This window comes from Aspergillus pseudodeflectus (genome assembly GCF_044049435.1).
Source record: "Aspergillus pseudodeflectus strain CBS 756.74 chromosome Unknown BJX68scaffold_2, whole genome shotgun sequence".
NCBI classification, from domain to species: domain Eukaryota; kingdom Fungi; phylum Ascomycota; class Eurotiomycetes; order Eurotiales; family Aspergillaceae; genus Aspergillus; species Aspergillus pseudodeflectus.
Window position 1 is genome coordinate 1,050,414 of NW_027263778.1, and position 26,207 is coordinate 1,076,620.

The 26,207-nt window shown below is 51.2% G+C and overlaps 11 protein-coding genes across 11 annotated transcripts; 4 read left to right on the forward strand and 7 right to left on the reverse strand.

The window, feature by feature from the left end:
- Positions 1-132: 132 nt before the first annotated feature.
- BJX68DRAFT_275649 (putative glutaminase) lies at positions 133-3,302 on the reverse strand (the record flags this gene model as incomplete). The annotated part of the gene is made up of 5 exons (XM_071047884.1): positions 2,550-3,302; positions 2,090-2,495; positions 1,037-2,039; positions 856-986; positions 133-804 (listed from the first exon to the last, which is right to left on the reverse strand). Exons 1-5 carry the CDS (start codon positions 2,807-2,809, stop codon positions 133-135), a joined length of 2,472 nt encoding a protein of 823 aa, XP_070905120.1. The 5' UTR covers positions 2,810-3,302.
- A 539-nt stretch (positions 3,303-3,841) lies between these two features.
- Positions 3,842-5,469, forward strand: BJX68DRAFT_225214 (uncharacterized protein). Its single transcript, XM_071038360.1, has 3 exons — positions 3,842-4,404; positions 4,516-4,674; positions 4,729-5,469. The coding sequence occupies exons 1-3, from the start codon at positions 4,084-4,086 to the stop codon at positions 5,284-5,286; spliced, it is 1,038 nt and encodes a 345-aa protein (XP_070905121.1). The 5' UTR covers positions 3,842-4,083; the 3' UTR covers positions 5,287-5,469.
- On the reverse strand, positions 5,450-7,256 carry dbp8 (ATP-dependent RNA helicase DBP8). The gene is made up of 2 exons (XM_071038361.1): positions 6,669-7,256; positions 5,450-6,613 (listed from the first exon to the last, which is right to left on the reverse strand). The coding sequence occupies exons 1-2, from the start codon at positions 7,193-7,195 to the stop codon at positions 5,554-5,556; spliced, it is 1,587 nt and encodes a 528-aa protein (XP_070905122.1). The 5' UTR covers positions 7,196-7,256; the 3' UTR covers positions 5,450-5,553.
- Positions 7,257-7,312: 56 nt separating this feature from the next.
- Positions 7,313-8,978, forward strand: BJX68DRAFT_85408 (eukaryotic type KH-domain (KH-domain type I)). Its single transcript, XM_071049875.1, has 5 exons — positions 7,313-7,588; positions 7,651-7,864; positions 7,934-8,151; positions 8,361-8,584; positions 8,637-8,978. The coding sequence occupies exons 1-5, from the start codon at positions 7,447-7,449 to the stop codon at positions 8,772-8,774; spliced, it is 936 nt and encodes a 311-aa protein (XP_070905123.1). The 5' UTR covers positions 7,313-7,446; the 3' UTR covers positions 8,775-8,978.
- BJX68DRAFT_85417 (uncharacterized protein) lies at positions 8,895-9,990 on the forward strand. The gene is made up of 2 exons (XM_071049876.1): positions 8,895-9,560; positions 9,617-9,990. The coding sequence occupies exons 1-2, from the start codon at positions 9,054-9,056 to the stop codon at positions 9,656-9,658; spliced, it is 549 nt and encodes a 182-aa protein (XP_070905124.1). The 5' UTR covers positions 8,895-9,053; the 3' UTR covers positions 9,659-9,990.
- Positions 9,991-10,062: 72 nt separating this feature from the next.
- Positions 10,063-12,587, forward strand: BJX68DRAFT_225221 (anion exchange family protein). Its single transcript, XM_071038362.1, has 5 exons — positions 10,063-10,652; positions 10,728-10,876; positions 10,931-11,018; positions 11,068-11,564; positions 11,615-12,587. The coding sequence occupies exons 1-5, from the start codon at positions 10,255-10,257 to the stop codon at positions 12,463-12,465; spliced, it is 1,983 nt and encodes a 660-aa protein (XP_070905125.1). The 5' UTR covers positions 10,063-10,254; the 3' UTR covers positions 12,466-12,587.
- Positions 12,512-13,801, reverse strand: BJX68DRAFT_225223 (glutathione S-transferase family protein). Its single transcript, XM_071038363.1, has 4 exons — positions 13,535-13,801; positions 13,410-13,463; positions 12,708-13,322; positions 12,512-12,659 (listed from the first exon to the last, which is right to left on the reverse strand). The coding sequence occupies exons 1-4, from the start codon at positions 13,753-13,755 to the stop codon at positions 12,653-12,655; spliced, it is 897 nt and encodes a 298-aa protein (XP_070905126.1). The 5' UTR covers positions 13,756-13,801; the 3' UTR covers positions 12,512-12,652.
- Positions 13,802-14,061: 260 nt separating this feature from the next.
- On the reverse strand, positions 14,062-16,340 carry BJX68DRAFT_85530 (ferric reductase family protein). The gene is made up of 4 exons (XM_071049879.1): positions 15,420-16,340; positions 15,305-15,366; positions 15,073-15,258; positions 14,062-15,021 (listed from the first exon to the last, which is right to left on the reverse strand). The coding sequence occupies exons 1-4, from the start codon at positions 16,087-16,089 to the stop codon at positions 14,149-14,151; spliced, it is 1,791 nt and encodes a 596-aa protein (XP_070905127.1). The 5' UTR covers positions 16,090-16,340; the 3' UTR covers positions 14,062-14,148.
- An 831-nt stretch (positions 16,341-17,171) lies between these two features.
- BJX68DRAFT_85554 (uncharacterized protein) lies at positions 17,172-20,501 on the reverse strand. The gene is made up of 2 exons (XM_071049880.1): positions 20,206-20,501; positions 17,172-20,144 (listed from the first exon to the last, which is right to left on the reverse strand). The coding sequence occupies exon 2, from the start codon at positions 20,122-20,124 to the stop codon at positions 17,386-17,388; it is 2,739 nt and encodes a 912-aa protein (XP_070905128.1). The 5' UTR covers positions 20,125-20,144; positions 20,206-20,501; the 3' UTR covers positions 17,172-17,385.
- A 335-nt stretch (positions 20,502-20,836) lies between these two features.
- Positions 20,837-25,196, reverse strand: BJX68DRAFT_85586 (translation initiation factor 3 subunit CLU1). The gene is made up of 3 exons (XM_071049882.1): positions 24,726-25,196; positions 24,603-24,658; positions 20,837-24,536 (listed from the first exon to the last, which is right to left on the reverse strand). Exons 1-3 carry the CDS (start codon positions 24,874-24,876, stop codon positions 20,913-20,915), a joined length of 3,831 nt encoding a protein of 1,276 aa, XP_070905129.1. The 5' UTR covers positions 24,877-25,196; the 3' UTR covers positions 20,837-20,912.
- A 230-nt stretch (positions 25,197-25,426) lies between these two features.
- BJX68DRAFT_261381 (uncharacterized protein) lies at positions 25,427-25,930 on the reverse strand (the record flags this gene model as incomplete). The annotated part of the gene is made up of 3 exons (XM_071044136.1): positions 25,427-25,602; positions 25,658-25,838; positions 25,895-25,930. The coding sequence occupies 3 exons, from the start codon at positions 25,928-25,930 to the stop codon at positions 25,427-25,429; spliced, it is 393 nt and encodes a 130-aa protein (XP_070905130.1).
- Between the last annotated feature and the right edge of the window lie 277 nt (positions 25,931-26,207).

The window sequence follows — 26,207 nt, forward strand, 5'->3', positions numbered from 1 at the left end:
ATGACAACAGATAACAACACTATTCCAAAGCATGACATAAATCGCCCTTGCCAACTTGAACATATCTGTTATCCTAGCCAAGATCCACGACGTACTTTGAAGCACTTGTCAGATCATTACCATCAAATTCGACTACAAATCATCTCGCACAGCATTGGTTTCAGGGCCAGCATATCTTTCGTCCTCATGACCACCTGTAGCACTGTCATCCAAAAATGCCAGTCCCTCCATCGCATTGCCGTTGCACGCCCTCTGTAGCGCCAGGAAAGCAAAATGCCCACCGATAACAGGTCTGGCGTAGAAGTTTGGCCCGGGGAACCCGCCATCACCCTCCGTATTATGGAGATCCGTCAATGGTAGGTTTGTCGATGTCTCATTCACCCACTTGGCGACAGACTCGAGAATCTCGGAACGGACGGGCTTGGAAGCGACGGCGACGGCGAAGAACTCCCAATCGGTCTTGGTATATAGATGGCGAGAATCGAGGGGTAGCCCATACTTCTGGCGGGCAATATGGTACCAATCTGACTGTTTGGAGTAAATGTGGTGGGGTACAAAGCCGGTTCTGTGTGAATCTGGCTTGGAGGGGCGGAGGGGCTGCTGGTGCTCGTCGTTGTGGGAAAGGAGAGAAGGTAGCGACGTGTCAAGGTGGGTACCTTCCAGGTGGAAGCAAAGCTGAGCGTCGGCGTAGAGATTGTAGATTGTTGTCCATGAACCATACCAATTATAAGCAAGTTTGGCCCGCGCGTTGTCGCGCGACATGGCGAATTCCTCCCATTTGGCGATGTAGGTGTTGGAGATGTTCTGATACTAAAGTTAGTAGAAATGCGAGAGGTGTCCGAGCGGGGAATTCACCTTGTAATATGCGACATCCTCCTTGTATCCGGCAATTTCGGCGAGCTTGCTCATGGCGTGGATACCGATAATCCCTTTTAGGGCGAGGTTGGTCTGGAGCGCTAGCCATCCAGCAAAGTCATCTGTTGAGACTGCACGAAGTTAGCTATTGATTAACCGAGCAATCAAAGGGCAAGCTTACGTTGGTTTTCTGGTTCCAGCGAGAATTCCACCAAGTAGCTAGTCCACTGTGTCCAAAGTCTGTAGCTGCGCTGGACCCATTGCTGGGCATAGTCACGACCAGAAGCCGCCCCACCCCATTTTCCATCCTGCAGGTCAATCCCTGAGAGGCTTTGGAGGTGGCTCAAAGGAAAATAGCCAGCGTTCTCATCCGGCAAAGCGGTAGCTTCTCCTTGTGTTGACCAGATGGAGGATGCATCCGAGTCTTTGTCATAGATCATGGAGTTAGCGACCGCCAGCCCCATTATGAGAATGTTCCCACATTCTTCCACTGGCATATACTCGTCTCTTCCATCTGGATGGCCCGTGGCGTTGGGGAAATGAGTCCCTAGATCGTGCATAGCGTACTTGTTCGGATACTGTCCGCTGAGCATGTGCTCTATCAGTGGCTCGAGAAGATAGGCCAGCCAGCGCGGGTTGGTATATAGGAAGAAGGGGAACGACGGGAAAATGACATCGATGGTCTGGAAGTTGCCATTGGAGGAAATTTCCTTCAAGAACAGGATAGGATCCTCCGGTGTGCCCGAAAACGTTGTCGCGCCCATGACTTGCCGAGCAGTAAGAGCCACAATGTCAACGTAATCTTGAGCACCCGACTGGTAAGCATCATCAGCCAGTTGAAGGGAGTAATTTGCGGCAAGAAGAGTCGCGTTTGAGAAGTCGCGATAGTGGAAGCTGAGCAGTGACTCCACACTGCTGAACCACGAGCTCCAGAGCGGCCGCATCATGGTCAAGCCGCGGGCTGCAGCATACTGGACGACCGGGTCTTGAATTAGGGCTATAGTGAAGGTGACGCTTTCGGAGACTGGGGTCGATTTAGAACGGACGAAGGATTTGGAGAACGCGAAGACGGGCTCTCGGTCTCGAATTGCACGGAAGGTATCGTCATTGACATTCGTTAAAGATCCCCTCGCAGCGAAGGTACGTCTCACTGTTGGACCGGCTCCTGATTGATATTGGACGTCCTAGTTTCGTCAGCTCAGATTGAATTGGTCGCAGGAGCATGGGCACAAACGGCAGGTCCCGTGAAGTAGACTGTGCCCCATTCTGCTCGATCTCTAACCTCGGAGAGCAAGGCTTGAGTTTCTCTCTGCAAACTCCATCTCTGGAGGGTTGGTGAGCTGTTTTCAGAGGCTCGTTCCGCGTCAAACCCCCAGGTGATCTGGCTGGCTGGGTCCCCGCTAGCCCATCGGCCATTGATATCCATGTAGACATTCACAGTCTCATCGCTATCCACGTATATGGTTACATAGGATGCAGGGATCGACTGCCGCAGAGTCGATGTAGGGGTGATGGGCGATAGAAATGAGACAGTAATGTTGAGCGGAGTAGACGAGTGAGGGTGAATGGTGTACGTCAGATTTGTTGTTGATGCGTCGTAGTTGGCTCCAAGATATGTGGGAAACTTGTATTCGGTAGACCTAGCACCGCGTTAGACGACTGTGAAACGATAGGAGACGGAGGAGTGCATTTACTCCGATAAAGCCTCGTGTGGCTTTCCGAGCAGAGGATAAACTATTCCTGTGCTGGGGATCTGGGCCATTAAGGACAAGCCCAATTCTTCTCCGGTATAAAATATTGGCCATTTGGACCATGGGACGTCGCGTGCATTTCCTAGCCAGGTACTGAGGTAAGGATTCCGCACGATCAAGGGCAGGACGGGCGGAGTCAAAGATGAGGCCGCGCCGACGGTAGCCTGGAGAGCGGCTGCCAGCAGCGCGAGAGACGATCGCATGGTGTAACTGGTAGGTCACACGCAAAATAAATGAAAATTCAAGACAAATCTCGTACAGTATAGCCAGGCAGATAGCGTAGCCAGAAGAGATATTCGAAAAGGGATGAAATGCCCGTCCTTAGCTGATGGCTAGTCTAGCTGACACGGTTGTTGTTGATGATGCAATCAGCCCGATCTTCTAGGAAACAACCTTGGAGATCAACTCCGAGGACGGGGGAATTCACGTCGAAAGCTTTGATCGGGCAAACAGACAATACCAGATTGCAGATGCTGCAGATGACGAATAATGCCAGACGGAAGATGATGTGGAGGAATGTTCTAATAAAAGGGATTCGAGCTTGAAAATGGAAATGCGGGGAAGGCTGCCACTGTTCTTGGATGGCTCGATTTGATTGGAACGCCTTTGATGGCTGCAGGAACAGGTGCACTTCAGACCATGGAGGGTGCCAGCGCCATGCGCGGAGTTCAACTCCTCAATTTTAGTCTTCATGGGATGAGGATCGTTCCATGTGTCGAGAAACCTTCCATTCCTCGCTATCATGGTCTATGATGTCACTCTCTATACGGAGTAGTGAAGCTAGACGAGGCCATCTTACATTCCTATTGGTAGTATGAGTAGGTAAAGGCTAATAAACAGAAACAAGCGAGGACCGAATTATACGAGCCTCAGTTTACACGCTTATTCCGGAATGATTCACGAGCACATATAATACCCTGCGGCATTCTTGCCAACTTTGAAGTTTACTATAGATGCACTTGTTTTTAGATATAAATATAGCCGAGTCTCGGCCGGTCCTAGAATGTTATGGTGAACGCGTACGTACGCCCTATACCACGTTTGATAAGTAGAAAGAATGATGGACGTTTACTCTTATTCTATCCGATAATACATTATTTTGTAATCAGTTGCCGTCCCTTGATTCAACGTGGTGAACTCAGATTGTGGAGTGCTCGACGCGTGGGAGATCGCGCTACTATCCACTTTGTATACGGCTTCACCTTGCCGCGGACTTTCCCACACGCGTCAACAACATCCTCTCTCTTTCCCTCACCAATTTCCTCCTCACATCAATCGCACGGTGCTCCTCTCCTGATATAGTGCTTTACAAATATACTACATTTCTTCACTCCTACTCCGTCTCTCCGTCGGCAATTGCCGTGGATTCTCCGCCGATTTAATCATTCATCCCTCACCCGTTAGTACCTACACGCGCGCATCCTTCACTACTCTCGCCTCTCAAACCCAATCCAACGTGCCTGGAAGGATCTCTACGATGTCCCAAACCTCTATCCACACCAGCCCGCTCAAGGACAGCCGGCGAATACTCGGAGAAAAGAATGTCAACGCGTGTCTCTCGCCCGCCGCACGTTCGCCTGTAAAACGAGCCCCTGTCGACTCTTCGTCCCCAAAGAAACTACTCCCGTCGCCTTCTTTTATCGCGCAGAAGCGACCTATTGGACAAGTAGATGAGAAACTTGGAAATGATGCGCGCGGTTTACTACGTTTCCAGCGCGTGGAGACGCGGGTACCAGCAGCAGTGGCGCCTGCCCAGCATGGGATATTTGAACAATTGGCCGCAGACGGGGAAGTCCGCGTAAGTGAGCTGCTGATTGTTGCAAGAAGATACCAGGATCTCCCTGGTTCTGCCTTATCCTGGATCTATTTGCTATTGTAGACAACCCGTTGAGCTAACATATACATACAGCCAACATCCGACGTGATGAACCTAGATGAACAAACAGAAAAACCACTCCCTCAAATAGATACATCTTCCTACGCTGGAAACCCATTCAGCGAAGCACAACCGATTTCTATACAATCTGTCCCCTCGGACCCCGACACACGCAAGCAATTTATAAAAGAAGTACATATCACCTCAACATCGTTGATCAGGATCCCGGATGCTAATGCAATACAGAAAGCAACCCTTCTTCGAAATAGACTTCAAAATGCCATGCGCCATGTTCGAGATCCCCAATTCGACCGAAGAGTGTCAGAACTGGAGGCTCATAGCCGGAAATACCCACGATTATCAGGATCAGGAATACAACAACATCTCGAACAGAAATATGGTACTGGAAAAGAGGACGATGACGAGGACGATGACGATGATGATCAGATGCTATCCACACCGCGCGCACAAATCTCCCGATTACACCACGTTCAAGAACCGGCTGGGGCCGGAGACGGAGAGGTGACTCCCACGCAGAATACGTTCCAACAAGATCAGCACGCAGCATCTCCATCGCAGATGCTCCTGAGCAGCCCTACATACAAATCTAATCCAGCAACGACCGCGCAAAGTGGTAGACTGAATTGCCAGTCACCACAGAAAACAGCGGAGGATACATCGCCCTCTTCGCAGCGCAGTGGACACGAGGGTGATGGCGATGCGGTGGACGGGCTGCTTAAGCTCATGGGCACCACTCCAAATAGTGGTGCAGGTAGTTCGGGCTACGAAAAGCCGGACTGTTAGATTTTGGGAGGGCTTGGCGTTTTGGAGCTTGTTGTATATCAAATGTATGGACTGGGCTTTCGATATTATTTATAGGCTGGGGCATGACATGGCGCATCGGCCTGGGCAGAGCAAAGTCAGTTACTGCCTCTAGTAGTAGACTCTGAAGTGATAGGCAAATATACCGTGGCGGTAGATCCAAAGTACATATTTCCAAAATTCTGGATAGTTCTAAGTAATGATAGTATTGGCAGTGGAAGCCAATCTACTCTACTAGTGTGCATCAAACTACCGCACCTTCTTCAGCTTATTCTTCTTTCTACCCAACACATCCCTACCCTCATCAATTTCCACCATCGCTTCCCTCTTCGCCGCCCCAACCTCCTTCAACATTGAGCCCTTAGCGACCCTAGTCTCAATGTTGACACCTTCCTCCTCATACTCCACCATCTTCCTGCCCACACGTTCCTCGATCGCAAGAACAAGCTGTACATCGCGCTGTCCCACCAGTGTGACTGCTTCACCACTTCTCCCCGCACGAGCGGTACGACCAACACGGTGAACATAGTCGTCCGGATTGCGGGGCACGTCAAAGTTCACAACTAAACTGACAGAGGGAATATCAAGACCACGGGATGCGACATCCGTGGCGACGAGGAGGCGGGCAGCAGACGCTCGGAAGCGCGCTAGGTTTGAATTTCGCTCGGACTGCGGGAGGCCGCTGTGCAGAGATGTGACGCGGTGGCTGAGCGAACGAAGCATGCGCTCGAGCAGATCTGCTGTCTTGGTCGTATTGCAGAAAATTATTGCTGGTTTTGTTATGTTGGACTCGGTTGATAAAAGGACATGGAGGAAAGCTTCGCGGTGAGTGAGTGGGACTTGAACATAGGTTTGTTTGAGGGTTGGCGGGATGGAGTCTTTTGATTCAGAGGAGATCTCGGTGACGAAAATCGGCGGTTTGCCATGGGTTTGGGGCATGGATTTCAGGGCGTGTACTTCGGGGGTAAGGGTTGCGGTGAAGAGGAGGGTTTGACGCTCGGATGAGGGAGGGAGGGCCGAGAGACATGTTTCGACGTCTGGGAGCATGCTGCCTTGCCCTGGAGAAAGGAGGCGGTCGGCTTCGTCGAGAACGACCATGCGGACTCTTTTTAACCCTGCGACTGTGTCTGCGCCGGATGTATTGATATGATCTGCCAGACGGCCTGGGGTGGCTACAACAACGTGAGGCCGCCGTGAGAGTTCGAGTGCCTGCGAGCGCATGTCCGTTCCCCCGGTGATAAGGATGGGTTTCATGCTTTGTGGAGCGGAAATAGCCTTGAGCTGTTCAAATATCTGTAGTGCGAGCTCACTGTATCACGACTTAGTCGTGGCCCGTTAAAAAATATACTGCAAAAGGTACATACCGCGTAGGCGTCAAGACAACCCCGAAAATACCAAACGGATCCTCTGCCCATTTCTGCAACATTGGCACCGCAAATGCAATCGTCTTTCCTGAACCTGTACGACTGCCTCCAATGCAGTCCCTCCCCTTCAGAATCTCAGGAATACACGCCCTTTGAATGGCCGTCGGTTTGCGAACGGCCATCGTCGTCAATGAACCAACCAGCCATGGCGCAACATTGAGCCTTTTGAACGAAGACTCCTCAGCATTTAACCCAATCTCCAACGCATCCTTAATCAGAACGGGATTATCTTCTTTGCTTTCGGTCGTTGTGCCTCTGGGCGCCTTTTTCTTGATTCGTGAGAGGGAAGGGAGTGGTGCTGGTGTGGGTGCTGCGGTATATGAATCGTTTGAGGAAACCGATAAACGCCGACGCTTGGAAGCACGCGCTTGAGATTGGTTCTGGTCTAGATCATTTCCAGCATCTGAAGCATCAGGCAATACCGAGGATTCCCTCGATATAGACCCTGAAAGTGATGAGGGCCCCATCTTGTATCTTGATGTCGAGTTTCTTTCTTGATTTTCTCGGCAGAAAAAAAAAGTTGAACGGTGACCGCTGAGGCGGTGACTGGCGATTTGCGCCTGGGCGTGTTATCGCCGGAGACTAGTCGAGTCACGTGGCAATCAGGCTTGCCACATCCAATACACTCGTCCTCTCGTTCAGTCTTTGTCTCGATTGAACCAGCTGTTTTCACTTATCCAACAGCTCAACTTTTACATCTATCTCAAACATAGAGAAGATGGCGTGGCGCAACCAAGGTATCACAGGTTCCAACAACATTCCCCTGGGGAAGAGACGGTTTGGTGGTGAGGAAGAGGATAGTCGCACAGCGACTCCTGCGTCCGCCGTTGGGGATCAGCGTGGTAGAAGTCCTGTTCGGGGTACGTTCAGTTATTTCCCCTTTCTACTCTCATATTCTGTATACTAACGAATATTCTCGCAGCCGATCCTCCAGCCGACGGCGTGAAAAGACGCAAGAAGCGCAATCGATGGGGCGATGCTCAGGAGAACAAAGCCGCCGGCCTCATGGGCTTGCCCACGATGATCATGGCCAACTTCACCACAGAGCAGCTTGAGGCTTATACTCTTCATCTGCGTATCGAGGAAATCAGCCAAAAGCTCAGGATCAACGACGTTGTCCCCGCGGATGGCGACAGGTCAGTCTCTACTTGTTATTTGGGTTCAATTTCTCGCTCCGATGATGCTAACAAGCCTTCTCTTTCTAGGTCACCTTCTCCACCGCCGCAGTACGATAACTTTGGAAGACGTGTTAACACCAGAGAATACCGCTACCGCAAGCGCCTCGAGGATGAGCGTCATAAACTGGTGGAAAAAGCCATGAAGACCATCCCTAACTATCACCCACCTTCTGACTACAGGCGTCCCACCAAGACCCAAGAGAAGGTCTATGTGCCAGTGAATGATTATCCAGAGATTAACTTCAGTATGATAACTAACCCTCTAACTCCTAACCGTTTTGCACACATCTCTGCTCGAGCCGAGCGCACGATTAAACATTGCTGCTCAGCGATGCTTTCTCGGCTCGCTTCTTGCTAACCCCTGATTTACTGCTTAATGTTGCATTTGTTTTATCTACCAAGAAACCCAGGGGAATACACCAAACTAACACTTAGCTCTTGCTACCTTTCAAAGTTGGCTTACTCATAGGTCCTCGTGGAAACACCCTGAAGAAGATGGAGTCGGAGTCCGGTGCCAAGATAGCTATTCGAGGCAAAGGCTCTGTCAAGGAAGGAAAAGGCCGATCTGACGCCGCTCACGCTAGCAACCAGGAAGAGGATCTTCATTGTTTGATCATGGCAGATACTGAAGAGAAGGTTAACAAAGCCAAGAAACTTGTGCACAACGTTATTGAGACGGTAAGCATTCTTCCTCGCTTTCTTGAGAACGTTCCTCAACTGAGACAAACAGGCTGCCTCTATTCCAGAAGGCCAGAACGAACTCAAGAGAAACCAACTTCGTGAGCTGGCCGCTCTCAACGGTACTCTTCGTGACGATGAGAACCAGGCTTGCCAGAATTGTAAGTACATATTCTGTTCTGATGGATAAATACTAATGTGCATTAGGCGGTCAAATCGGGCATCGCAAATATGACTGCCCCGAGCAGCGCAACTTCACTGCGAACATCATCTGTCGTGTCTGCGGTAACGCGGGCCATATGGCTCGTGATTGTCCCGACCGCCAAAGAGGAAGCGACTGGCGCAACAACCAAGGCGGCTTCGGTGGCCGCAAAGCTATTGGCGGTGGCGATGCTGTTGACAGAGAGATGGAGGTAAGCTTTTCCCCTCTTCCCCTTGTTAGATCCACACTAATGTCATTCAGCAACTCATGCAAGAATTGTCTGGTGGTGGCCCTGGGCCAGACGGCCAACCTCCTCGCCGTATTGAGGCTGGTCCCGACCAAGGTTACGATGACCGCGACATGAAGCCTTGGCAACGCCCTCCCCCTCCTGGCGATGTAGCTCCCTGGCAGCAACGTGGCCCGCGCGACAGTCGCCGTGACGACTATGCCCCTCGTGATAACGGTTCCGCCGCCCCATGGGCTTCTCAGGGTCGTGGCGGCAACGATTACGGATATGGCGCCTCTGGAGGTTATGGTGCTCCTGGATCTGCCGCACCTTGGCAACAGCAAGCCGCCCCTGCTGCGCCCGGACAGGCCGCTTATGGATATGGAGGATATCCCTCGTATCCCCCACCTGCGCCTGGTATGGGTGCTCCAGGCGCTGCTCCTCCTGGCCTTGGCGCCCCTCCTCCACCACCCGGCATGCCTTCGATGTACTACGGTGCCGGTGTTAGTCCACCTCCGCCACCTCCTGGCGAAGGGCCTCCTCCTCCGGTACGTTTTTCCCCAAACAACTTCTAAGTGCCATTCGATACTAACGTCATTTGCAGCCTCCGAGTGACCAGCCGCCGCCACCTCCTCCCCCAGCTTAGTCGATGAGCTGTCGCGAAACCTGGTGATTACCAGAGCGTCTGCAAACTGGTAAGGAAGAGGACGGACTCATAAAATAAAAACAGACAAACGGAGGCGCGTTATCGTATTCTTTATTCTGCGGGCAATTGGTATAATTTCATTTTTCTGTGGCTTTGTTTCGTACAACTAACCTTTAGTACTAACTTGACCATATCTCGGTTGAATATATTCTATTGACCTGTATCTGCATGCGATACGCTATTTCTCGTAATGTAGGGTTCTTTCCTACTGCCTAGAGGGTCTCAAGTACATGTAGTTCGCTCCGATGGGAAAATGTTGGGGTAAAGTCGTTGCCTCAGGCACTAATGCTCGACTTGCTCCGCTTCGAGTTCTCTCATCCTTCAACGGTGGCGTTTTCGAGACAGTCAGCCCTCTGTTGTCTTATTAACGGGTCATTTTATCTTCGCTTTCTTAGATACTGGCACTCAGAATTGCCGTCCATCCTTGCTCTTTTTTTTCTCTGTGATAAATTAGACGTCCTCAGATATCCTCTACGGGACGAGTTTGTGTTCCGCAGTTGAGTCGCAAGCTTCCGCAGGTTTTGTACGACCTCGTGATGGAAACACATAGTAGGGCCACTTCGTCTCATGGGTCTATGCATATTTCTCCGGGACCCAATTTTCACGCTTCTCCATCTCCACCAGCTTCGTTGCAATCACAGCGAAGATCCTGGCGGTCACCGTCAAAGCTCTTTTCTCGTCGATCGTCTGCGACGGCTGGAAGGGCACAGCCTGAGGGTGCTTCTCATGATCGGACCAGAGCTTCCGTGTCCTCAGCCGGGAGAAATCAAACTCCACGTGAAGAGAGCACGAGCGACGCAAAATGGTGGCGCATTCGCTTCTTCCGCGGCATGATAGACGATGTTAAGCGTCGCGCACCTTATTATTGGAGTGATTGGGCTGATGCCTGGGACTATCGCGTTGTTCCTGCAACTATATACATGTATTTCGCAAAGTATGTTGGCCACTTCATCTTTCGACCTTCGGTCAACTCTTGTTGCTCTCGGAGATCTCTAACATGGAGCTCTAGCATCCTGCCGGCTTTGGCTTTCTCTCTTGATATGTTTGAAAAGACTCGTCAAAGTTATGGTGTCAACGAGGTGCTTCTAGCCTCGGTCTTGGGGGCTGTAGTGTTCTCTCTTTTCGCAGCTCAGCCACTCGTGATTGTTGGCGTTACTGGTATGTTCTGAGCTCTGCTTCAAGACTATGGAACAGCATGACTTAGTTCAACAGGTCCGATTACCGTTTTCAACTACACGGTGTACGACATTATCTCGCCGCGGGGAACACCTTACCTTGCCTTTATGTGTTGGATTGGAATGTGAGTTTTCTACTTTTCTTCATAACTGTCTTCGACTAACCTCTTCTAGCTGGTCCCTCATTATGCATTGGATACTTGCCATAACTAACGCTTGCAATGCCTTAACTTACGTCACGCGGTTTTCCTGTGATATTTTCGGGTTTTATGTCGCGTTTATTTACCTACAGAAAGGAATCCAGGTACTGACAAGGCAGTGGGGATTTGCTGGAGAGACATCTGCCTATTTGAGCATCATGGTGGCTTTACTCGTCCTTATGGCTGCTTGGATTTGTGGCGAACTCGGGAATAGTAATCTGTTCCAGAGATACGTACGTAAGTTCTTAGAGGACTACGGCACGCCTCTGACAATTGTCTTCTTTACTGGGTTCGTGCACATTGGACACATGCGAAATGTCGAGGTTGCGACACTACCTACAACCAAGGCCTTCTTTCCCACTGCTGATCGTGGATGGTTGGTTCATTTCTGGGATATTGACGTTGGTGATATTTTCCTCGCCATCCCATTTGCTTTGCTCCTTACCATTTTGTTTTACTTTGACCACAATGGTAGGTACGCCCGCCTTTAGGCTCTCAATTCATGACTAACAAGCGCGTAGTGTCGTCTCTCATTGCGCAAGGAACAGAGTTTCCCCTCCGCAAACCAGCGGGGTTCCACTGGGATATTTGGCTTTTAGGGCTTACCACGTTCATTGCCGGCATTCTCGGCATCCCATTCCCCAACGGCCTCATCCCGCAAGCACCGTTCCATACTGCTGCACTTTGCGTTACTCGAAATGTTGCGGACGAAGATGACACGAACAAGGGAAAAACCATCCGCATCACTGACCACGTCGTTGAGCAGCGCGTCAGCAATCTGGCACAAGGACTCTTGACGCTTGGTACCATGACTGGACCCCTGCTAATTGTCCTCCATCTGATTCCACAAGGTGTCATGGCTGGCCTTTTCTTCGTCATGGGTGTCCAAGCGCTACAGGGTAACGGCATCACCCAAAAGCTGATCTTCCTGGCCCAGGATCGGGACCTCACTCCTCGGTCCGATCCTCTGAAAGGGCTGGAACGACGCTCTGCTATTTGGGCCTTTGTTATACTGGAGCTTATTGGATTCGGTGGCACTTTCGCCATTACGCAGACTATTGCCGCTATTGGGTTCCCTGTCATCATTTTGTTTCTCATTCCGGTGCGCTCGTTCCTGCTTCCTCGTTGGTTCACCCAGGAGGAACTCTCGGTACTGGATGGGCCTACGGCAAGTCCGTTTACAATGGAAAGTGTTGGTGGAGTCTATGGACATACACCCCGCTCTGAAGAGCCTCAGCAGTCAGGCGAAGGAGGCGGGGTTTTACTTCCTGCAGAGGGATCGGCATCGATGCCTGTGGAAAACGACATTGAGATGGGCGTCTACGAGCACCAGGCAAGACGGAGAGGTCACACGGGGAGTCACACTGATTAGCCGGCTAACGAGGACGCCGCCAAGCTCGAGAAGATACAAAAGCATAGCAGCTAAAACCACATAATAATGGATTAATAATGCTAAAACCACATAATGCAGCTAAAACCACATAATAATGGATTTTAGGAAGAACAAGATAGATGCATCTTTGGCATAGGTAGCGTTGTCATTCATCAAACATTATATTTCATATTCTGTATCCGTCAGACCCATTTAATAATAATGCAGTCCAGGCCAACTACTTAGCAGCATCCCCCTTCATCCCCTCCTGGATCCAAGCCCTCGCCTTGGCGGCTTCCTCCTCCTGCTTCTTCTGATCCTTCAACAGCTCCTTGATAGTGTGAGGAGTAGGCACATGCCTCCCCTTCTCGACACCCTCCCTAGCCGCCAATCTCTCCTCCCAAGCCTTCAGATGGGGAAACTCCTCAATATCAATCCCAGCCCACCCGGCAGCAGCAACCCATCCCCAATGCGAAATATCCGCAATGGTAATGTGATCCCCGACGAGATACCCACTCTTCGACTCGGAGAGATGCTTATCGAGCACGCTGTACAGCCGCCTCGTCTCATTGACGTACCGGTTCACTCCGTATTCGATGCGCTCTGGCGCGTACCGCGAGAAATGGTTCGCCTGGCCTTGCATAGGACCGACTCCGGCGTTTTGGAAGTACAGCCAGTTGATGGTTTCGTAGTATTCGCGGGTTCCGCGCGGGTATGAGATTTTGTAGTCTTTGTCGTATTGCTCGGCAAGGTAAGTGAGAATGCCGCCGGATTCGAAGAGGCGGATCTTTTGGCCGTCTGAGAAGGTGTCTGTTATAGCGGGGATGCGGCCGTTGGGGTTTATCTCGAGGAACCAGCTATGATTTTGTTAGTTGAGGTTTGGGAAGGAGCAATCTCGGAGAAGATATAATGTGGAGGAAGGAGCAATAGATGTAGGGACATACGGTTCCTTCTGGGTGTTCTTGCTAATATCAATCTTCTCGACTTTGTATGGGAGTCTATAGTTTGTGTTAGCTGTCAAAATTGCGGTAGGATAGTACTGGTAGAGGTGACAGGAGCAGCGACATACCCTAGTTCCTCCAACGCAATGGAGATTTTAATCCCGTTTGGGGTTTGCGCTGTGTACAGCGTGATATCAGGACGGTTGCTCATGATGGGTGAAGAAGAAGAGAATAATCGACGGAGATGAGATGAAGGGGGTAATTGTTGATGTTGAAGAAGATTAAAGTGGCAGAAGTTGGAAAGGCAACCTTTATAGACTTTACGAGCAGGTAATCTGACCCCGCTCATCTGGACGAACCTACCGCTATTATTAATGGAAGGTGGTGCAGGCCCGGGGTCCCTGTGGCTCTAAGTAATGATGCCATCGGTTTCTTTCTACTGCCCCACACAAGCTGATTTCTAAGCGCCCCAAACGTTGAACCGAACTGTCGGAGGGTATTGAATAATTGGCGGAGATCGGAAATCTTACCATAAAGCAATTGATGGAAAGAACGAGAAGAGGAGCCATGGACAAGTTCTGAAATTAAAATATCTACAGTGAATGAAACCGTCTCTTGACTCCCTTCTATATCTCTGATAGATAATCTTCCAAGCGCTCCAAACAAACCAAAGCCTCGCATCATACGAAACACGTCCGATCAAAGGTAGATAGATAAATATGGGCTCATGCCTAGCCAAAGTCTACCAGGTGAAACTCTCCTCAATGAAATCAATCTGGGTGCGGTCTTGCCGTTTTCGACAGACGCGTCGGACATCGTCGCTCAAGCTGCCATTGCCGCAAACCAAGACACCCATCGCTCCGACTTGATTCTCGACCTCCATACCGACTAACGTGTCAACGTTGGGTCGCCCAGGGAACATCTGCACGGTAGCACTTGGGCTCTGAATCTCCTTGGTATTGCGGGGTCGGGTGATAAAGAGCATTATCCGGAGGACTTCGCGGCGGCGGTTCATAGCCAGGATGCTGGTCATCCACGGCCGGATCCACTCCAAATGTTCCGGAGATTGGATAATCCAGACCAGAGTGACGCGGCGTGCAGCCACAGTTCCGTCCGCATACCCTTGAACAAGGTGACGAGTGAATGGCACCAGGTGGGTGATACCAACACCTCCAGCGAAAAGAAGGACCGAGCCATACGAGTCCATCGAGTGGATGCTGCCGTAGGGGCCCTCGGCGAAAGCCGTCAAGGAGATTCGGCAGTCGACAGCACTGACGGCCCGCTGGAAAAGCTTGTCGGTGAAGCCAGTTCTGCGGCGAACGAGCAAAGAGATCGTCGTCTTTTGGGGCCCGTAGATGTCCCCGTGGCTCATGGGTAGGCTCTTCTCGTCGCTCATAACATCTTCCGTGTCGCTCCATCCGACTGAAAAGGGGTGGCACATCCACCAGCCAATCGCCGGAATATATAGGTACAAATGTTGGCCGGGCTCAAAGGTCCATGGGCGGGATAGCTTGAGGGTGATTCTCATTGCATCACCAGGTAGCGCCTCAACTACAGCAGTCGTAGCACCCCGTCCGATATTGCGGTACACAATGATCACAAGTCGTGCAAACCTCTGTCAACAATTAGCTTCACGTCGAATCCTCATACAAGAAGCGAGACTAACCTCCAGCGCCCAGAGAACAATAGTGGCGAGCAGGAAGTTTTGAGCATTCCGTCCGTCCAGATGAACCCACAGAAAAGCAAACGAGACGATTGCCAAGGCAATGTGTAGGTGAAGGAACGTCTCATAGAAGGCATGACGAATGGCTGAAGGGGAGTGCAGTAGAAGAGCTGAAAAGGCACAAGTAGCCTAGGACAGGTTAGCAAAGCACAGAGCAATACACGGACCAACTTACGACAAAACCAGTCAGGATAAAAGTGCTATGAGCAAATGACTGTGCAGGAGCATTCCAACCATCTACTCAAGTTAGGCACGCTTTCAACATGAGAGGTTAAGCAATGGCGACTTACTCTCTTGAATTTTCGGAATGAGCCAGGCACCGGTATGGGCAAGTGCCTCACAAACGACGATCCTTGCCAGCCAGCGGTGGATCAAGTTGAATGTGTCATAAGGCACCTGGAGGAGGGTGATCAATGGGTTGTTTCTACCGGCCATGAGAACAAGAGGGATCAAGTTCACAGTCGCCATAACGCCAGTCCGGCTGAGTATAACACCCGCAACAGAGTCGGGTTCCGACTTGTAGGGGACGGTAACCACGCAGAGGGTGACATTCATGGCGATAATGCCAACAATGATGAACGAGTGGAAACGGCTAGGCAACGTTCCCATGTTGACAGCGCGAGACAGCTGGAACTCGCGGTTGTGCCGGTTACGGAAGAGCGGAGCGTAGATGATATGGTTCTTGATCTTCGCAAGGGTCTGATGCGCAGGTACGAAATAGCGTTGGCGCTCGTTGTTGAAGCTTGCCAGCCGTCGCATGTGCCCGGCGAGGCGAAACCACATCTTCCAGACATAGATGAATGCCGCAAGGCAGCCGAGAGCTAGCAAGGAGTAACGGGCGAGGTCATCATTTAAGGCGTTATAAAAGGGATTCTCGTCATGACCGCCTCCAGCACGCTCTTCGAGTTGTGCCGCGAGAGAATGTCCAGCCAGGGACAGGGAAAGAAGGAGAAAATGCATGGCTATCGACCAAATAGGAAGAAAGCTCTATACCAGAACAGCTAGGGTTGAAATTGAGGATATGGTGGACGAGACCAGCTTCGAACAACACAAGTATCCAGAAAAACGAATGTAGATGATCAAACGAGAGTATTTGCAGTCACCACCGTGAGCCTCATGAGAAAACAGGAATGAGAGAACTGCAGGTGAGGGAAAGAACGATCAGAAAGCGTCTGGAAGGCAAGACAATGTCGTGGTGTGAGACAGTGATCCTTGTCTTTCGTAGAACAAAGGAATTCAGAGCACCATCAAACAAAATCCTAACAGCAATCGACACGGTCGGTTTGCTTGGGTAAAAACGAGGGGAGATGGAGGACTGAAGTTGCTCTGCTCCTCACTGCCTTGGGGATTTTCCTACTGATCGTCCGTGGGGATCTCCAGGGGTTCAGGATAGCGACCGTAGAGGGGCTGGCGGGCAACGAAAAGAATGTGAGCGAGTTGGTGAACCAGCACTTCCAGCTTCTTCAAAAATCGGGTGTCAACAGCCCGACGCAAGAGAGGAGAGAAAGAAAAGAGGCCCAAAAACCGCCAAGCAGCAAAGGAGGAAATAATAGATTGCATATAAACGAGCAAACCCTCAGTGGCCCTGAAAAGTCGCCTCGACCCAGACTCCAGTCGCGCGTACCCACGACATGGTGCGACTTGGCGGGATCGGAGATGCGCGAAGTGACTGGTAGCAAAGATTGTCGAGATGATGGGCAGAGGGGCAAATCACGGCTGGATCGTGGAGAGCAGTGGCAGAGGACAGCGGCGATGCAGGCGATGAGTGGCTGGGCGGGCAGCGATGAAACGCTTGGAGCGGAGACCATGAAACAGGTTAATTGTCCCATGAATCGCCTTCTGCCTCTTCGCTGCACGCCCGTGACCTGTCCCACTGCAGCTCTCGCTTTCGAGTCAGCCACTCATCTACTGTCGACACCGGTCCCGGCTCAAGCACGGCTTTAATATCCCCTCTCGACTGATTATATTAACTACGGAGTCCCAACACTCGCTTGACTGCGCGTGAAATGCGAGGTGCAGACGAGTTATCACACTGGATCCTCTGAAAACGGGGCAGTCCTAGCGACTTGTTGGAAGTAAACAAAAAAGAATATTCAGAGGAAGAATGCACAAAACACTACTCAAAGTAAACAAAACTCGGACCAATAAAGACAAAGAAATACCAAGGGTATCGATTGACCGGACGGGAACTCCAAAAACCTGATACCAAGACTCCCCCTTCAAACAGAAATCCACGTAATTCGCTATTGATGATCATCAAAAAAAGCTAAGCTCATCGTCACTGTCGTCATCCTCTGAACAGGGGATTATCGTCCTCTTCTGTGTCACTGCTGCCGGTGCTGATTGTCGTCTCCGAGCAAGCCTGTAGCTTTTCCTGGGAAGGATTGATAAATGACGGGTACTCCGGCGCGTGCTCGACTCGGTATAGGGTCCCGGTGGTAGAGCCTTTGGGTTTTTATTGATAATAACGACTTCAATCTTCGAGATTGGCCCCACGGGAGTATTTCCCGCTCTGGCATGCTCCCCTTGCGACAGTCGGGTCCTGGTGCGGGCGGCTACCGGAACCTCCGTGGCTTCAAGCAAATGCGTCCACTGTGAATGATCAGGGGTGCTGACCCAATCGCTTTTCTGCTCCATTGATCGCGTGTGATACGTTTTCTTCCAAGGCCGAGGACTAGGATCTTGACTCGCAAAAGATCGCTTTTTCGGGATAGATGGCGCGGAAGATGTGACAGTGGAGATACTCTTTTCCGAGCAAACCGAACTCGCAGACGAGCTGTCCGTCGAGCAAGGGATGATTCGCGGTCGGCCTCGTCTCCCAGCTTGTTGTTTTGGAACAACATTCACAGTGACAGCCCTGGGTTTAGCCGCCGGCGTCCTCGCAACCCACTCGCCGATACTGTCTTCCCAGAAATATAAGCTCGAGTATTGTTGACTGCTACCCGAGGACGAGTGGTGCAAGCTTTCGTCCTGTTGAGCTGAGGCTGCCATCTCTTGGATCTCAACGGCCCAGGTGTGGTCATCCGGATCCAAGCTCTTTTCTGCAAAGTTCATTGCAACTTCTGCAGCAACTGTACTTAGCAGCAAAGCAGCTCCTGGAGCATTGGCTAGTTGAGCAAGGTGCGAAACCCTGGCCCGAATTTCTGGAGGCGTCCGCGATGGGCCCTGCCCGTGCGCGTGCCCCGAGTGATGAAACACCTGTGACACAACGCCCGCTAGCTCTTTGACCACATCTTGACGGCTAGCTAATGATCGAGTGAACGCCTCTATGTTTTGCCTTGAAACAGGATCGGAATGGTAGATAGTCTCAGCTGTGACACTTTTTCCACACTGCAGCGTGCAGTCTGCCAGTAGCACATATCCTTTGCGCAAGGGATGGAAGGTTGGTCCATCTGGCTCGAAACCATTCGCGACGGTCCGCTGGACAGCAGAGGACAAGGAGTTGACAATATCCTGAGTCTTGATTCCTGCCAATCGCTCTTGGGTATCAGCCGCTTGCGAACGGGCGATGCACATACCACAAAGCGCCGTAATCAGGCTGGCGGTAAGGTTGCTAAGGGCATCTTGGATAGGAATGGGACATGAGTTCTGGTCCTTCCTCAGACTTGGTATCTGTTGAGCCGCAAATGCTCTAGTATCCCGGGAGCGAATTGCAAGGAGTGACTGATGACGAGAAGAGAGCGCGTTCGAAGTAGCTGTCGAGCAAATACCGGCTGATGATAGAATGACAGATTCGATTAGTCGCCTGGCGGACGTGTAATTGCAATCTTCTGTCGACACCGACTTGATCGCACCATCCACACATCGCTTCCATAACGTAGTCACCATCCACTCCGGAGGAAGGGCCCCCCGCATCAAAAGCTTTGATAGTTCTTCCATCACATAAGCGCGTCGTTTTGCAGACTGTGCATAGTATCTCGCCATTATATGGATAGCGTCTTCCCGATGGCTGGACGGACGCGGGAGCTCAAAGGCTGCTGGGTAATGGTAGTTATCGATCTTTCTGAGGGAGATAGTCATAAGTGATTCGAAGGCGTCGAACTCTTCCTGCGATAAGCACTCTTCCAGCAGCCGGTAGGCAGCCGCAGAAGTAAGCCACTTGTTCTCTATCATGCAGGAGACCAGATAGATTCCCTGAGCGCGCACAGCTTCACGAAGTGGCTGCCATCCATGACCACTCGGCGAATAAGAGGCCTCCAGCTCCGTGAAATATGCATCGCACATGTCAACCTCACAGCCCTCATCCGTATCATCCTGTATTCTCTGCTCCTCAGCAATGAACTCCGGAATACGCCGCACAGCCATTGATAGCAACGATCGAGCCCCCCTTGCGGCTTCCCCAGGCCCTGTCCGCGTCGTCTTCAAGAACTTCAAGAAGATACGATCGAGTAAATGCGCAATATCCACAAGCCCGGGGTCCCCAGATCGATCCAAAACCTCCCTCCACGATCCTTGATACGGCGGAAAACTGCTATTGTGCGTTCGACCCGTCTTCCGACGGTCTGACGAGGTCCTGTTATCCACGCTCGGAATCTGATTATGAAGAAGGTGAATCCTTGTAGAAGGCGAGGTCTCGACCATGTGGCCACGGAGCTTGCCGGTGATCAACGGGGTCGCGATCTCGATTGCGCCAGGAAGTGTCTTTGGCAGTTCCGGACTTTGAATCAGCAGTCGACTGCGTCGCCGCGCTCCATCGCCACGCCCCCGACTCGAATAATTGTTTCTGATCCTTCGTTTCTCAAGCTTTCCGGGTATCCAAGCTGGGTCGTTGGGTTCTTCGTCATCCGAATAACTGCACCCTCGGTTCCGCACCCCCTTCGACGAGATACGCGTTCGATCGGTATCGGGCGCTGCGCTGGACTTTTCCTTCTCCTTCGCCTTTGAGATTAATACACTAGTGACAATTTCATGATGTTTCTCTAATCGATGGTATATAGATGTTAAGGGGCGCAACATGCGATTTGCCCACTTCGCGGTCGGTCGGATATCTTCCATGTTGCGCCAGTTTTCTCAGTCTGTAGAAAAGCGCCATTAGCCTCGCACACGAATTGCCGGTTCAGCAAGCAGAAGTCATACTTGAGTCGCTGAGGGAATTCATTGAGCGTCCAACTCGTGCCTCGGCCTCGCGATGGGGCCTCGTAGGGTTATGCAGGGTACCAAAATTCTTCAAAATACAGGGTATATGAAAGTCAAAATAAGATGCTTTCAAGATTTAATGCATCCAAGAAGCCAATATAGGCATAAAATACAGGTGAGAAGAGTTTCGTGAGCGGGGAAGAACAACGAGAGTCGTCGAGACTGATGGAGTCGTCGAAAATGTAAACATGGGGACAAAGAGCCGAAAGTGGTATAGCTCATGGTGTGTCAGCAGCATCCAGACTGCTTAACCATTTCATCCACCGCCAGAGAAATAGTACAACCTTGGAAAGGGCCTTGACATCGAGTGTAGGACGTAATGTCATTCGAATGCATGACTCCGTTGTCAATCATATATAATACACAGTATCAGGATAATCCAGTACAGCATGCAAATCCCGACCTTGCCTGCTATGCACTGCCCGCAATGAACAATCCATGCCAAAATAACCAAACAGCGGAGGAGAGATTTCTAAGAGATACACAAGAAAGATAAAGACACAGAATATATCCCAGCATTTCGCTCATTCAATGTGTGACCTTGCCAATAAGGGTCGAATAATAGTACGTGGCCGTCAAGTAAGGCAAACAAAAGGACACCAATAGTTTTAGTTACCCCAGACAAGCAATAGAGAGGGAAAGAAGACCTAGGCTGATGACTTTTTCGAGCCACGAAGCTTAGGGTTGCTGGCAGCAGCACGCTTCTTCTGCTTGGTCCGCGAAGAAGAGCTGGTGTCACCACCTTCAATGAATTTCAACAGTTCATCAATGCTTCTAGAGTCCATGGAAGCATTGCCCCCTTCCTTGGGAACAGCAACATCGGCTGCCGACTGGCCAACTTGAGGCTGAACCTTTGTTCCCAGCGATCGGGTGTTCATGTTGATACGGCGCAGGCGGCGGGCCTGGATGTCCTTGGCGTGTTTAGCAATGGAGACGGCATTTTGAGTAAGCTGCTCGAGCCAGGTCTCTGCCTCCTTGGTATTCCTGTCGTCGGGGCCAAGCTGGTTGAGGAAGATATTGTACGCATCGCGCATCTTACCAACAGCACCCTTGGAGTCTTGGTCAAGTGCCAACGCCTGCGCTAGCTGGAAGAGGATGGTTGCTGTGTTGATGGATTGCTTGCCAAAGAGCGACTCGCAGACAGTCAGAGAAGCTTCGAACCACTTCCTAGAGTCAGAATACTGCTTCAGATGCTGAAGCATGACCGCGGCGTTGTTCATAGTGGTGATGGAGTCAGGGTGGTTGGCACCATAGATAATCTTCCACAGATCCATGGCGTGTTTGATGTAGACTAGTGCAGTCTTAGTGTTGCCAGAAGCGTGCTCGAAGAGACTGAGATTGAGATAGCTCAAGATAGTGTCAGCGGAATCAACACCAAGGGTGCGCTCTGTGACAATGACCGCCTTGCGAGCCAGCTCAACAGCCGCTTCCTTTTCGTCGGTCTGATAGTAGAGCATGGACAGCTGGTGGTACAGCTTGGCAACCTCGGGATGAAGGATGCCGTAGATCTGTTCATGAAGAGACAGGGACTCCAGGATGAGCTCCTGGCCCAGCTGCTTCTGGTTTTGCATGAGAGAGATGCGCCCTGCTTCCAGCGCCTCCTCGGCAAGCGAGCTCCGTGGAGAGGCGTCTTTGACTAAGGGGACAATGTTGATGATATCGTCGGGGACAAAAGTGACCATGGCTGTCTGCTGTGCGGCGGCCGCAGAAGCAGCAGCAGCACGTGCGGGGGAACCAGAGTCGCCGGTCTTCTTTTTCTTCTTTCTACCCTCATCTTGACCGGCACCGTTGACGTTGTTGATGACGGGAACCGCCTTCTTGAGCGCTTCAGCCTCAGCCTTGGTGAAAGCAAATTCACGAGCACCAAGCTGAAGGCCAAGCTTAATGGCGATATCACGGAGGAGTTGCAGGTTTCGTAGAGAGCCAAACCATTCGGACTCCAGGGTGAAGCGATACCTCAGAGTGACCTGCTTCTCAATCTCGGCACGCAGAGCTGCAGGAGAGACCTTCTCGAAGGAGAAGTCTCCTTCTGGGTAAACCTCGCGAAGAGACGAGTCCAGCTCGGCACGAGGCGCAGAGTTGACATCGGCGCCGAGGAGACAGTTGAGAAGGTGGGCCACACAGGACGCGGCGAAGGGAGCAGGAACATTTCGCAGATACTTGTTGGCAATGTGCTTGAAGGCACGCGCGACCATTTCTTGTACCAAAAGAGTTGAGAGGGCGTCAAGGCGGGAGCCCTTCTCCTTGGCCAGCTGAGCTAATTTGCCTAGATAGCGGATGTTGATACCTCGCTTGTGCAGGAGTTGGCTAAGAGACTGTCCATCCATGGGGAAACCAACGTCGCCATCATGCAAGTCTTGGACGAGCTCTGGCATGACCTTGGAACGCAAAAAGTCGCACGCCTCGCGAACTTCCTTTTCATCATTGGCCCACTGTTCCTTTTCTTCATCCGTCTGAGGAAGCTGGCCACTGAAGACGTCGGGGTTGAGCGCAAGAGAGAAGCCAGAAATGTCAACACGCTCCTGATCAAGAGCTTCTTCGCTCTTCTCTTCGCTCTTCTCTTCGCTTATCTCTTGGTTCTCCTCTTCAGATTCCTGTTCTTTGGGCTCAGCGGCCTTGGCGCTGCGGCGGCGTTCCACCTCCGCCTTGACATACTGGCTCATCTTATGTCTCCAGTAGGATTCAACCAGCTCCAGCCTAAGAACAGACATTCGGTGTGGGTACGAGTCGCCACTTTCCTCCTGCCACTCCACATCAAGCGGAGTAACACGATAGAGGTCAAGAACGTATTTGCGGCCGTCGGTACCGAGAAGGCCTTTAGTCTCAACACTACCCTCGAGCTCATGGCGCTGATTTTCCTTGTCCCAGACTGCGTGCTTCTTGATTCTCAAAGCTTTGGAAAGCTTCTCGAATACAGAGACGAAATCGGGGTGGGTTGCGACAACATCTTTACCCTCAACACCACCATAGTCGATCTGGTGCTCACCCGGCTCTCGCTGTTTGAAGATACCCGGTACAATGCTCTGCCCAACAATGCGCTTGCCCATGTAGTCAACCACGATGGTTCCCGGCGTGAACAAGCCATTGATGTCGAGCTGGTTGACGGCCTTGATACCTAGAACATCCTTACCAACGGCTACGCGCGCAGCCTCATCTCCACCCTCGGAGGCAAAGGTTCCGACACCATCAGCACCAAAGGAGTAAAAGATGTTGTTGTACACGAAGATTTGCGCGTCCTGGGCCTCGGTAGGGTTGAGAGGGGCAACCTCACCCCTAGCAACCAAGACAGCACCGCGGGCAGCGGCTTCATTGTAATCAGCAAAAAGCTTGGACGTAAGTCGCTCTCGGAAAACACGGTCTTGGACAGTCTCGCGTGGCAATTCTTTGGTCGTCTGGAACTCCTCATTCCAATCACGGAGAGTCTCGGCGTTATCCACACCGGAGATTAGGTAGTTCTCCTGAGAACGGGTAATGTCCGGCTGATGGGCGTTGACGTTTGAGGACGGAGGAGGGACGAGCCACGGACTGCACGGGATAGAGTTCTGGAAGGGGAAGGTAGTCAGGAGATCTTTCTGGTTGTTAGACTCTTGCAATGCCTGGAAAGAAGAGTTAAAGGAAGGAGAAAGTTGTGAGATCAAATTGAGGAGCGAATGCGCTTTGCCATTCTTCGGAACGGTTTTGGGGAAAGGATCGAATTTGCTGTTGGAGCACTTGTTGACAAAGAATCCAGAGACATGGGATGTGATCTGGAATTGCTCTCCCTCATTGGTTGTCACCTGTAGATAAAGCAGGTGACCCTTCTGCCGGAGATGGTAGGGGGGTGGGTTCCAGGGTGATAGTGAAACGGATTTGATGGTTTTCGGAGCAGGAGCCTCAGCCCTTGGGAGGATGGTCTTTAGAGACGACGAGCCGGAAATCTCATACTTGGTCAACGAATGTTCCTTTTCCGAGTCCTCTCCAACGATTTCGGCGGCGATGGAGTCGTGGAGCGACAAGCCAGCACTGACACCGTGCAGAGTGTCGACTCTGTCACCAGCAGCACCAAGTAGTTCCCTCATGCGAACGACATGCAAGCGAGCGTCCTTTTCGGTATATGGGTCCTCCACCAGGACAATTTCCGAATCGGCTTGAAGACCGGAGACCTCGGATAGTTCGACAAAGTCGTTGATGCGGCTGCCGTTGAATTCGAGATGAAAGCAGGTGTACTGGAAGGTATCGGGCAACTCGACGATGGATTGGCGGACATCCTGGACTTGCTCTTGGCTCGACACCTGGACGGGGTAGCAGTTAGCCCTGTGATGGAATAGTTCGATGATCCTATAATCGTCTACACGTACCGTCACCGAGATGCTGTACGGCTCACGAGGAAGCTTCACGGTTATCTGAAAGAGGCCTGCTAGCGATTAAAGACCGTCTCAATAGATATAACGAAACCAAAAAAATGCCACCGGTAAACATACCACCTGTGCTATCTTCTTCCTGAGCTTCCTCCTGATTTCCGTTGACAATGTGCTCTGGAGACTCTGCTACGTGGTGAGCTGGAGTGCTTGCCGGGAAGCTTGGTGGAAGCAAACCTTTCGAGTGCTCCAATTCGCCATTGGTCTGTGCCATGATGCTGGTTTGTATTGAAGCAATTGGGAGTTGCGAAGGCCAGGAACAATTGAGCTATCAAAGACAGCCAATAAAAAATAACAGCAACAGAAAGTCGGAAGTATAGGAAGGGAGAAAAAAGAGGCGATTAAAAAGGATAATATACAGAGGAAAGGGCAATTGAGACAAGCAAGCACCCTATATCCAAACAAAAGAATCAAACAAGCCCCCGTGTATGAAGAAGAAGAGGGATTGAATTTGGCAGGGTTGAAGCTGGACTGGGGAAGAAAATTTCGCTGCGGACTCGCGGAATACCCTCGGAAAAGCTCGGGCGGTGGGAAGGTTTACCGTATCCCCCGGCCTAAAGTTTCATCATTGCTCGACTTTACCCTTGCTTTCCATACCCATGGTACAATTCTTCATATATGGGGTCATTGCTTCAGTACATGCTTTGGACGATCCGTGATACTATTCTCGGATTGAAGGCCTCCACGCTTCTAAGTCCTTCCGGATAAGCACTCAAATCACACTCCAACGCAAACTTGAGATAATTCGGTCCTTGGCAATAACTTCAATCTGCAAGATCAACAATCACCTTCTTCTCGTCCTCTTCATCCTTGATAAACTTGACGTCGCAACTCTCAGTGTCATCGTCGTCATCATCAGAAACGTAGTGCACATTTTTCGCTTTTTTGATCGGACTTGGGAGTCTTTGGAGATAAAGGGCGCTTGGGTCTCTTCGAAGAGCTTGCGGTCGAAGGAGAACTGCCAGCAGGCTTTCCAAGCGCGCCACCCGCTATACCTGCCTCGCGGCGGAGCTTGAAGAGGCGCTGGTGGAGGGCAGGGACAGTACAACCTAAGCTGTCAGTAAAGACTGTCTGGGCGGGAATCTCGACGAAGGTCACACCTGGTCCCATGTAAGCAGCCAGGGCTTTGTAATCAAGCTTATGACCCTTCAGTTGGTCCAAAATCCCAAGCAGCAGCTTTGGAGGTGTTAGTAGGGAACCTCATGAGATAAAGTGGGAGCGCAGATACACACCCTCGCTTCGGCTTCAGTGTTCCACGTTATGGGCATTTTGACGCTTCAGGGTGTTGTTCCCGATTAGAATGCGATGCGGGAGGATGGAACAGGTCAAGGAAGGCCCAGAGGAGGAAACAAGAGATGTGCATCGTAAGGAAATAATGCGCTCATACTCCTGTTGTTGAAGCTGTGTTGCGCTTCTTGTGTTATCCCCAAGTCAGCGTGAGAGAGACTCTGGCATCCCGCTGCAATGGGATGACCTCAACCAATTGCATATAGGCTATTCAACGCCTGCTCCCCGAGTCCGCACTGACCCCCGAGCCCGCGAGTA

Coding starts and splice junctions, on each gene's coding strand:
- BJX68DRAFT_225214 (XM_071038360.1), top strand. CDS start 4,084: ATGTCCCAAACCTCTATCCACACCAGCCCGCTCAAGGACAGCCGGCGA. Junction 4,405..4,515: donor CCGCAGACGGGGAAGTCCGC/GTAAGTGAGCTG, acceptor ATATACATACAG/CCAACATCCGACGTGATGAA. Junction 4,675..4,728: donor GCAAGCAATTTATAAAAGAA/GTACATATCACC, acceptor AATGCAATACAG/AAAGCAACCCTTCTTCGAAA.
- dbp8 (XM_071038361.1), bottom strand. CDS start 7,195: ATGGGGCCCTCATCACTTTCAGGGTCTATATCGAGGGAATCCTCGGTA. Junction 6,614..6,668: donor GTTGTCTTGACGCCTACGCG/GTATGTACCTTT, acceptor GTCGTGATACAG/TGAGCTCGCACTACAGATAT.
- BJX68DRAFT_85408 (XM_071049875.1), top strand. CDS start 7,447: ATGGCGTGGCGCAACCAAGGTATCACAGGTTCCAACAACATTCCCCTG. Junction 8,152..8,360: donor TTATCCAGAGATTAACTTCA/GTATGATAACTA, acceptor TACCTTTCAAAG/TTGGCTTACTCATAGGTCCT. Junction 8,585..8,636: donor TGCACAACGTTATTGAGACG/GTAAGCATTCTT, acceptor TGAGACAAACAG/GCTGCCTCTATTCCAGAAGG.
- BJX68DRAFT_85417 (XM_071049876.1), top strand. CDS start 9,054: ATGCAAGAATTGTCTGGTGGTGGCCCTGGGCCAGACGGCCAACCTCCT. Junction 9,561..9,616: donor GCGAAGGGCCTCCTCCTCCG/GTACGTTTTTCC, acceptor CGTCATTTGCAG/CCTCCGAGTGACCAGCCGCC.
- BJX68DRAFT_225221 (XM_071038362.1), top strand. CDS start 10,255: ATGGAAACACATAGTAGGGCCACTTCGTCTCATGGGTCTATGCATATT. Junction 10,877..10,930: donor CGTGATTGTTGGCGTTACTG/GTATGTTCTGAG, acceptor TTAGTTCAACAG/GTCCGATTACCGTTTTCAAC. Junction 11,019..11,067: donor TTTATGTGTTGGATTGGAAT/GTGAGTTTTCTA, acceptor AACCTCTTCTAG/CTGGTCCCTCATTATGCATT.
- BJX68DRAFT_225223 (XM_071038363.1), bottom strand. CDS start 13,755: ATGAGCGGGGTCAGATTACCTGCTCGTAAAGTCTATAAAGGTTGCCTT. Junction 13,464..13,534: donor ATTGCGTTGGAGGAACTAGG/GTATGTCGCTGC, acceptor CACAAACTATAG/ACTCCCATACAAAGTCGAGA. Junction 13,323..13,409: donor AAGAACACCCAGAAGGAACC/GTATGTCCCTAC, acceptor ACAAAATCATAG/CTGGTTCCTCGAGATAAACC.
- BJX68DRAFT_85530 (XM_071049879.1), bottom strand. CDS start 16,089: ATGCATTTTCTCCTTCTTTCCCTGTCCCTGGCTGGACATTCTCTCGCG. Junction 15,367..15,419: donor CATTCCGAAAATTCAAGAGA/GTAAGTCGCCAT, acceptor TAACTTGAGTAG/ATGGTTGGAATGCTCCTGCA. Junction 15,259..15,304: donor TTATCCTGACTGGTTTTGTC/GTAAGTTGGTCC, acceptor AACCTGTCCTAG/GCTACTTGTGCCTTTTCAGC.
- BJX68DRAFT_85554 (XM_071049880.1), bottom strand. CDS start 20,124: ATGGAAGATATCCGACCGACCGCGAAGTGGGCAAATCGCATGTTGCGC.
- BJX68DRAFT_85586 (XM_071049882.1), bottom strand. CDS start 24,876: ATGGCACAGACCAATGGCGAATTGGAGCACTCGAAAGGTTTGCTTCCA. Junction 24,659..24,725: donor GGAAGAAGATAGCACAGGTG/GTATGTTTACCG, acceptor AATCGCTAGCAG/GCCTCTTTCAGATAACCGTG. Junction 24,537..24,602: donor CGTACAGCATCTCGGTGACG/GTACGTGTAGAC, acceptor TACCCCGTCCAG/GTGTCGAGCCAAGAGCAAGT.